The sequence below is a fragment of the Drosophila pseudoobscura genome, chromosome X, assembly GCF_009870125.1.
Source record: "Drosophila pseudoobscura strain MV-25-SWS-2005 chromosome X, UCI_Dpse_MV25, whole genome shotgun sequence".
In the NCBI taxonomy this organism is placed as follows: domain Eukaryota; kingdom Metazoa; phylum Arthropoda; class Insecta; order Diptera; family Drosophilidae; genus Drosophila; species Drosophila pseudoobscura.
Window position 1 is genome coordinate 34,408,435 of NC_046683.1, and position 9,973 is coordinate 34,418,407.

The 9,973-nt window shown below is 52.1% G+C and overlaps 1 protein-coding gene across 1 annotated transcript in view; it reads right to left on the reverse strand.

Annotated features, from left to right (window-relative positions):
- The window catches only part of LOC117185138 (uncharacterized), a 29,105-nt gene extending 21,230 nt beyond the window's left edge, over nucleotides 1-7,875 (reverse strand). The window contains exon 1 of the mRNA XM_033385085.1: nucleotides 7,267-7,875. Coding sequence (XP_033240976.1) covers nucleotides 7,267-7,748 — 482 coding nt within the window. The 5' untranslated portion in view covers nucleotides 7,749-7,875. The remainder of the gene's footprint in view (nucleotides 1-7,266) is intronic.
- Nucleotides 7,876-9,973: the final 2,098 nt, after the last annotated feature.

Here is a 9,973-nt window from a genome sequence, read left to right on the forward strand (position 1 = left end):
TATGGCCCCATCTGGGCCTGGGAGTCCCTCGAGCCATTCGTCTCTGTGAGGGATGATTGTGTCGAAGGGAGTGACTGTGTACTCTCTTGGAACTTGGTAGTCTGTTTTTGAGGGGACGGTACTGCTAATCTTTAATATGGCTGAGTGACCTATGCACTGCGTCACCCATTGATCTGAGTCTCTTAGACGTATTGCTGCCGCTTCTGCCCGTTCCTTTCCTGCAAGGTCAAGGCTCTGTAGGCATAGGATGGCATTTAGCGCATCATTTGGGGTGGTGCGAAGAGCTCCGCTGATACATAGGGCGGCAGTCCGCTGGACTTTGCCCAGTTGCTTGGTGTTCGCCCTTTTCGATAGGGCCGGCCACCACACCGTAACTCCGTAGAGTAGTATTGGTCTAACTATAGCTTGATATATCCATTGGACTATGCTTGGGATCATACCCCATCTTAGCCCAATAGCTTTTTTGCATGTGTAGAGTGCAGTCATTGCCTTTTTCACTCTGTATTTGACATTCAGGTTCCAGCTAAGCTTCTTGTCAATTACCAACCCTAAGTAACTGGCACTGTCGCTAAAGGAGAGCCTGCATCCTTGTAGTATTGGAGGGTTGAGGGGCGGGACCTTGTATTTATTTGTGAATAATACGAGTTCCGTTGTTGAGGGATTTACTCCCAGACCGCGCGATTCTGTCCAATCCGACAGTTGCGCTAGCTTTGTGGTCATTAAGTCGCACAGTGTTTGGGGGCATTTCCCCGAGAAGATAATCGCAAGGTCGTCCGCATAGGCCACGACTTTGCAGCCCCCCCCTCTAGGTCACATAGAATCTTGTTGACTGCTATATTCCACAGAAGAGGAGACAGGACACCACCTTGCGGGGTGCCTCTGTTGACATACCTTGACTGGGCGGACGATCCCATCGATGATGTCACCGTCCTGCATGTGAGCAATTGATCAATGAGCACTTCCAATCCTCTGTTGGGAGGCGGGGGTTGCATCTTTGCAACATTTTTAGGATGCGTTCCTGCTCCTTCGTGGAGGCGGGTACCGAGACTCTCGCCCTTGGTCTACTGGGCACTTCGCTCCAGTCTACAGCGACGAGCTTCGCCCCTGGGTAGACTTCCCCGACATGCGCTACCGCTGCTTTGTACAGCTGTACGGAGCGCTCGTCTTCACAGGCTACAATTTTTATGCAGCCCTGGGGTCTAGGCTGCTTTTCTAGCAGCTCGAAGCAGCGGTCGGCCAGTGCCGCTTCCACCCACTTCCACTGGTTCCTAGAGACTCGGGAGTCCGCGCTGCCTTTATCCAGGGCGCCAATCAGCGTCCTTTCTCTGGCAATCTGCGCGAATGATGTGTTAGGCAGTACTCTGGAGCGCTTCGGTGTTGGCCCCGGAGTCTCTTGCGAGCGCTGCCTTTTTGGCTGAGGGGCTTGCTTCTTCGGTGCTTCCGTGCCAAAGTTCGGCAGCACCTTCGAGGCCCACTCAACCTACTTTATCCATTTGTCCGTCGGGCTGGACATCTGGCTTGCGTTCTGCCGACGGAGTATATTTCCAGCACTCCTTCTATCGGCATAAGTAAAAGATTTCATCACCAGCCACTTTACCAGCAGGCAGAGCAGCCGCAGGATTGCATAGCCACTCTGCCAAGGTATCGGTTTTGGGAGCCAATTCACCACCCACCCCGACACCGGGATCGGACCCCTTTGGGCTTTCCCTAGCATCTTCCGCCGCGCAGGTTTTCGCTGCTAATTTGCGGGTCGGGCCAGGCCTTTGGGCCTCTGCCTTCCCCTGTTTGGGATTGCTCCCTGTTGGCATTTGGGGAGTGCCAGACTCATTTTGTTTGTTTTTAAAATCTTTCATTCTGTTCCCACGAGCTGCAGAGAAGGGGTACGGTCCGTCCGGGCAGAGATCCACGTTGCCCGGATAAGGCATACTTAGAACAGGGGGCTGCCAAGTCCATGAGGTCTCCGTTAACGACTGGGCTAGTTTTATATACCGGGCCCCCAGCCAGGCTGACTCTCGGCACGGGTCGAATAACACTCTTAGTCCGGCCCGGTGTGAGCTGAATGTGGGGGTTGGGATGTGGGTAGGTAGTGTGTAGGGATAGGGGAGTGTGTGAGCTACTTATACGAGGCGGCACCACAAGCGCATCGTCAGTGTTGCTACTTCGTGAACACCCGCTGGCTGTCCGGGGCTGCTTATTTTCGGTACTCTCCCTAGGGATGTCCGCTTATTCGCAGCTGACCTACCTATATGACCTGTATATAGGTAGGTCGTTCGCTATCCGCAACCTGCGACCCGTCCGGTGGCCTCAGCTAGGCCCCCTTTGAGACACCTCACGAGCTCATCAGACCAGAAGGCCGATCTACCGCGCGAACGCCCAACCAAATACACACGCATAATTATATATATGTACTGTTGGCAGCCCTTTAATGATTATCGATCTATCGCTTGGCTTCGTCAAGGTTATGAGAGGAAGATATATCGATAGCTAAGTAAGAGTTCGACTGCGGGAGCGAGTAGACGTGCAGAGAAGAACGTGTTAAGAAAAAGAAACTTATTGTAACCATTTATTAAAATAAAGACAATTCAACGACGTGTTGTTTATATTTGATGGAGTTTCTGGAGCGGATTCTTACTCACTTGTAGGGAGCTCACCAAGGATCCCTACAATTTGGGGGCTCGTCCGGGATAGAACCACAAGTGAATGTGTATTCGTGTACAAGTTGCCATTACCATTAAGTTTTGCGAAAAAATTTAAATTACGACCAACGAAGCAACGAAGATGAAAGCAGATGCCGAGAAGCGGCAGTGAGAAACGAAAATAAAGAGGAAAGAGGATGAAAAACGACACTATTCGTTTTCGTCAAAGTGCAGAGAGCAGAGGTAGCTAACGACGAAGAGCTACAGAGCTACAAAACGACGAGGCTACAAAACGACGCAGACCCGAAAACGACGAGGAAAGAGGACGCAAAACGACACTATTCGTTTTCGTCAAAGTGCAGAGAGCAAAGGTAGTACAGAGCTACAAAACGACGAGGCTACAAAATAAACGCAGACCCGAAAATAAAGTGGAAAGAGGACGCAAAACGACATTATTCGTTTTCGTCAAAAGAGCAAGGCAAACGGGAAAGAGTGAAAAGCCAATGGCGAAAGTACACAGCAAAGAGGACTGAAGAGACGTTCAGATTGCGAACGTGCAGAAAAGAGGAAAGCAGCAAACGACGAAGCAACAACAGTGGCACTTCGCACGGCCACGTGCAGCTTGTATACCCTGCGAACGAAGACGACGCAAAGAAGGAATCTACAAAGCAAGGGAGACTTGAACGACATTATTCGTTTTCGTCCACATTGCGAGTGTAGAGGAAAGCAGCAAACGACGAAACAACAACAGTGGCACTTCGCACGGCCCCGTGCGGCTTGTATACCCTGCGAACGACAACGACGTGAAGAAGACAAAGAAGAAGAACGCATCGTTTGTCTGCGTGTATTGGAAAATACGATTCTCACACCTGATGTCTGTATACGCAAGTATTGAATATACGGAACAGATTTATGGTGTTAAAATTTTAGGAAGCGGATTCAACGTAAACTATATTTTAGTTAATAGTGTAATATGCTACCCGAAGAAATTTTAGACCTAACCGTAGCAGAGTTGAGAGAAAAATTGAAAGAGCTACATCTGCAGCATTCAGGTGTTAAATTAATTTTACGGGAGAGACTATATTCGTTTTTTAGACTAGATCAAGACGAAAACGAAAAATCTATATACGATGAAACGATCAATATAACTGGGGACGAACAGACAGAAGACGCGCCAATTTTAAATTCGGTAAGCGAAGCAGCAGTTGGTAGTTCAGTAAACATGGCGTTCACATTAAGAGACATCGAAGATTCCCTTTCAGCATTTACGGGCAATGGTTCTCCGGATGTTGATGACTGGCTACGTGATTTTGAACTTAATGCCTTAACAGTGAATTGGAATGATTTGCAAAAGTTTATTTATGGCAGGACATTAGTGAAAGGTGCAGCGAAAATATTTTTGCGCAGTCAATCTGGCATTAATGATTCGAATTCTCTGAAGGAATCACTAAAAAGTGAATTTAGTGAGAAGTTAACGGCAAAGCAAGTTCATAAGCTATTAGAAAATAGAAAGAAGACCCATAAGGAGACTGTTTGTAGGGGAGCGGATTGAGGTTCAATTTCCAACGGCGAGGTGTATGTTCCAGTTTGTTCTCTGGGTATTCGCGCGGTATGTCGACCGGTTGCAGCGGGGGTGAAAACGTGACTACTACTTATGGTGCTTTTTCTGCCGTGAGCGCCGTGTGGATCGTGGATTGTGGATCCGAGCGCCCCTCCGAGCGCGCGAGAGCGAGCCGGGCCCGAGGCGCGCAGAGCCGGCACAGTGCGCGGAAACTGTATACTGCTGGCCTGAACATCCTCCCCCCCCCTTGCAGGATTGCAAAGTATCATGGGGTGGCCTATGGCTGGGTGCACGCCCCCGACACGATCCATCCAAAAACGGTGTTCTGGGCCACCGGCAGGCCGTCCTCACGCGCAAGGAACCCGGGCTAGATCACCTTCGGGTAGACATCTGCTCCCAAGATGAGCGAGATTGTAGCCGGTCGATGGAACTGTTCATCGGCAAGCCTCAGGTCACCGAAACGCGCCCGGACGGAATCGCTCAGCTGTCGGGTAGGCGTGCGGATGCGCCAACGGGGCTGGACCTTGAGCATCGTCTCCAACTGGAAGTCGCCCATTTTGGCGCGGATCACCGCCGTACACACTTTCTCGTCCCCCACACAAGTGGTGGGCAACTTGAAGACGCTGGCCAAGGATTCGTCAATACAGCTCACCGGCGTGCATAGGTCGATGAGCGCCGCCGTCTCGAAGTTTTTGGAACCCGTATCCAAGACCACCAGCGCCGTCGGGAGGATGATGAGGCTTCGATGTTGTAGAAGTGAGTCGACGGATGGTGCCGGGGAACTTGCCACGGGGCGGCTCACGGGGAGACGAGGGCGGCGGTCGGCGTGGGCCGACGTGGATGGGGACGATGCAGCCGAGGCTGAGCGGGCTGGACGCCGAGGTCGGCGTTTGACGTGGGGCACTGTAGATGGCGACGATGTTCGTGAGGCCGAGCGGGCTGGACTCCGAGGACGGCGTCTGACGTGGGGCGCTGTAGGTGGCGACGATGCTCCGGAGGCCGAGCGGACTGGACGACGAGACGAGGGTATGTGAAGTAGAGTGTGGTGGTTTTTGCCACACACCCGGCACAGCCCGCCACTGCGACAATCCTGGCCGGAGTGTTGGTGGGCCAGGCAGTTCCCGCAATATTTGTTAACGAGGACAGCTCGGAGTCTTTTCTCAGGGCTCAGGCGAAGGAAATGGATGAACTCCTCGGCAGACCCGGCAACGGTACGAGTTGATCCCTCGATCACGACGGCTCTCCGTGGTGCGGCTGGCGCGGATCCGTGGGGCCATGTCTGGATGAGGATGGAACTAGGATGGAATAGAGAAGTCGAAGAAGTATTAGTGCGGAGCTGTGAATGGGACAAGTGCACATTAACGTTATTGTTGGATGGAACTACGGGGTTCTCCTGGCAGGAGAGCGACATTTACAACCGGTCTCTTGAGAGTACCGCGGGCAGTAAGGATATCCACCATACGGACCCTGTCGTCGGCACCGGGATACACGGAAGTTATCCTTCCGAGCCGCCATTCGTTGGACGGCAGGTTATCCTCTTTGATGAACACCATATCGCCAACCTGCAGATTTGGCGTCGGCGTCTGCCACTTATTCCGCTTGTGGAGCTCCTTGAGGTATTCCTCCTTCCCCCTTTGACAGAACTGTTGGTTGAGGGCCTTCAAATGCTGCCACCGATTGATGAGTGAATTAAGGTTCCCCTTTATTTCGGGCTCAGCCGTACTCATTAAGGGTCCCCCAATAAGGAAGTGCCCGGGAGTGAGGGCTAGCAGCTCCGTCGGATCATCGGACATCGGTGAGAGTGGCCTGGAATTGAGGCACGCTTCAATCTTCGCGAGCAGCGTAGTAAGCTCCTCAAACGTATACCTCCGAGTGGACGTGGCCTTGTAGAAGAGAGTTTTGAAACTCTTCACTCCGGCTTCCCATAGACCTCCCATATGTGGAGCTCCTGATGGAATGAAGCGCCACGAAAACCGCTGATGGCTATACGCATCAGTGACCGAGTCCTTAAACGCGTCTAGGAAGTCACTGGAAAGCAGGGTTGCTGCACCAACGAAAGTTCTTCCAGTATCTGAATGGATACGCTGTGGACATCTGCGCCTTGCGACGAACCGAGCGAAAGCGGCGAAAAATTTTTCGGTGGTGAGGTCGGACGTGGGTTCTAAATGTATCGCCTTTGTGGAAAAGCACACGAATACGCACACATACCCCTTCGTGATCAGACATGCTCTCCCTGTATAGTTCCGTATTTCGAAAGGACCCGCGTAATCAATCCCTGTATGCGTAAACGGTCTGGAAAAGGACGACCGCTCAGTTGGAAGATCTACCATCATTTGGGTTTGCAACCTCCTTTTGTGAATAACGCAGACCTTGCAGGAATTCACAACCCCCTTCATAAGCCTTTGAACCTTTGGAATCCAATACTTTGATCGAATGAGGCGCACCATCAATTGGTTGCCGCCATGAAGAGTTATCCGGTGTGTAAATTGCGCGAGAAGGCGAGACAATCGACAATTATATGGGAGAATGATTGGATGTCGTTCGTCGTATCTTAGCACTTCAGAGCCTGCGACACGGCCCACGGATCAACCCATGGCGGTCTATGAAAGGGTTCATGTTCATTAACTTGACCTTGACGTTGGCCGCTTACCGCTTAGGCAGCGGTACTCCTCGGGGTATTCTCTACGCTGCGTCTCTAGGATAAGAGTTTTTTCAGCTTCGGTAATTTCGCCGCTCGTAAGATGGCCCTTTTGCGCGGTGGCTAACTTCCGGCAGCGCTTGGTAAAGCGCAGGATATATGCACGGACTCGTAGAGCTCTCTCCAGATTGGAGAATCGTTCAAGGAAGTCTTCGGCTGGGTTGAGTGCGAAATGGGCTTTTACAGTTCGCTGCTCTAAGGTCATAACGGGGGAGTTATTAACTGGTGCCGGCCATTGATCTCGGCCCATCTGCAGCCAAGTTGGTCCGTGCCACCAGAGTTGGTTATCCACCAACTCCTGTAACGGCACGCCTCTGCTGGCTAAATCCGCGGGGTTCTGTTAGGATGGAACGTGGCACCAATTCTCAATATCGGTCGCTTGAGATATCCTAGTCACTCGGTTGGCCACGAACGTGGTCCAGTGACACGCGGGCTTTGCCAGCCAGGAGAGGACTATGGTGGAATCGGTCCAGCGATAGCAGCTCGTACTTGCTGTTGACATATTCGGCAGGATAGCCGCCGCCATTTCGGACAAAAGCACTGCCCCGCAAAGCTCTAACCGGGGGAGCGACACGGTTTTCACGGGTGCGACTCGCGTTTTCGCTGTGAGAAGCTGCACCTCTACCAAACGGTCAACCTCAATGCGCACGTAGATGGCGGCACCGTAAGCCCTCTCGGATGCATCGCAGAACACATGATGTTCGACTTTTACCGCTGGCCGGGAGCCGACCCATCTTGGAATATGGATTTGGTCGAGAGCGGAGTAGCTCCGCAGGAAACTTTGCCAGCGCTGGCGCATCTCGCTTGGAAGCTCATCGTCCCATCCCAGGTCCTGCAACCAGATTTCTTGCATGAAGATCTTGGACCGAACAATGAATGGGGCCAACCACCCCGCGGGGTCGAACAGCCTTGCGATCTGGGACAGAACTGCTCGCTTGGTGTATGACGACTCAGGCGCTAAATCGGGAGGGACAAAAAAAAAAACTCGTCTGAAGTCGCTTTCCAGCGAATCGCGAGAGTCTTAGCCGTGCTCTCTTCCTCCATTTCCAGAAAATCGGTGTGGAGAAGATGAGCATTCGGAATTCCTGCCAGGATAGCTTTGTGGTTTGAAGTCCACTTCCGCAGCGGAAACCCTGCAGAGCTAAGTGCGGCCTGCAACTCGCGGATCGTTAGTCGAGCCTCCTCGGTAGAATTCGCTCCGGCTAGGACATCGTCGACATACATGAATGACCGGATAATGCGACTTGCTTTCGGAAATCTGGACGGGACGTCGCTTGCTATCTGTTGCAACACTCGGATGGCAAGAAAAGGAGCGCAATTGACTCCGAAGGTTACGGTCTTAAGTTCATAGTCGCGGATGTGTCCCTTCTTGTTTCGAAATAATATTCGCTGGAAAGGGTTGTGTTTCGGGTCAACCCAAATTTGGCGATACATTTTGTTAATGTCCGCGTTGAAAACGTACCGGAAATACCGCCACTTTAGGATCTGGAGGGTCAAGTCAGATTGGAGGACCGGTCCGGCGTGCAGAAGATCATTCAAACTCACACCGTTGGTCGACGGGCTGGATGCGTTAAATACCACGCGGATCTTCGTGGTAGTGCTCTCAGGCTTGAAGACAGCGTGGTGCGGAAGGTAGTAGGTTGAGGACCCATGAGTCGGAGGAACTTCTGTCATGTGTTCAAGCTCTAGGTATTCTTGGATCACGGTGTCGTACTGCTCTTGTAGGGGACTGTTTCTTTTCAAGCGATTTTCGTTTCTTAGGAACTGGGCCAGCGCGGTTGCCCTTGAATACCCCAGATCTGATCAGAGATGATCTGGGTCGCGAAACGGTAACGTGACGACGTATTTCCCGCTTGGCGTTCTTGGCGTAGTTCGGAGGAAATTTCTTTCGCAGTACGAATCCGACTCGCTTTCTATTTTGGGAGGAATGTCCTCCACCTCCCAAAACTTTGTGAGGAGTTTGTTTAACGAAGTCTCTAGCTCGGTGGAAATTTGCGTGGAGAATGATGCGACCCTGCGGTGTACCGTGTTTGGCACTGGGCCTGTAAGAACGCATCCGAAAATGGTTTCCTGTCCGAGGAGAGATCCACAGATGCTCGTCTGTGAGCCGCTCAATAGGATGGATGGAAGGATGTCGGCACCAATCAGGACATCTATTTGTGAGCTTTCGTAAAATGTCGGGTCTGCTCATGGTAGGTTCGGCAAGTCTCGCAACGAGTGTTGCGGGATCGGATGGGAGGGAAGGCTGCCTGATAGTTCCGGCAGGACATAGGCTGTGGCGTCCAAGTGTAAGCCCGGCTTAGTCGGGGAGCGGATGGAAAAATGGCAGAGCTTCTTGGACTGAGCGGATATTGTCTGATTGAGGCCCGAGACCTGTGCCTGGGCGAGTCGGAATGGCAACTTAATGATCTGAAAGAGACGTTCCGTAATGAACGTCGCCTCGGAGCCCGGGTCGATTAGAGCGCGGGCGCGAAAATTTGTCCCCAAGTGACAAATATTAATAATAGCCGTGCCCAGGAGTACCGCCCTTTTGCCATAGGCGAAATAGTTCTGAACGCTAGGCTGAGCTTCGGCAGGAGTCGGAATTGTACGGAATTGGGCACGGATTGGCTGGAAACTGGAGTGCCACGGTGCAGCAGCGTATGATGCCGGTCTCCACACGTGTTGCAGTTGTGGGCACTTTGACATTCACGAATCTGGTGACCTTTTGCGAAACAGTTTAAGAAAAGCTTTTTTTGCTTAATATAGCTAGAGCGAGCATCAGGTCTCATCTGAAGGAATTGAGGGCATACCCGGATCGGATGGTTCTCTTTGGAGCAAAGATCACACGTTTTCCGCTTCGGATCCACAATTGTTCCGAACGAGTGAACCCGCCTTGCATCAGGGCTCCCTTGGGAACGGAATGGGTTGGGATTGCCCTTTGAACTCTCTGACATGGGTAGAATCGCCCTGGAGTGGGCCTGAGTCTCCATGCCTGGATGGACGTCCTCGGTCACCTCGAGAGAAAGGTACCGCTCCGCCAGGAACTTGTCCATAGCGTGCCAGGTGGGAATTTCGGACTTGTGTGTCACGGACTGC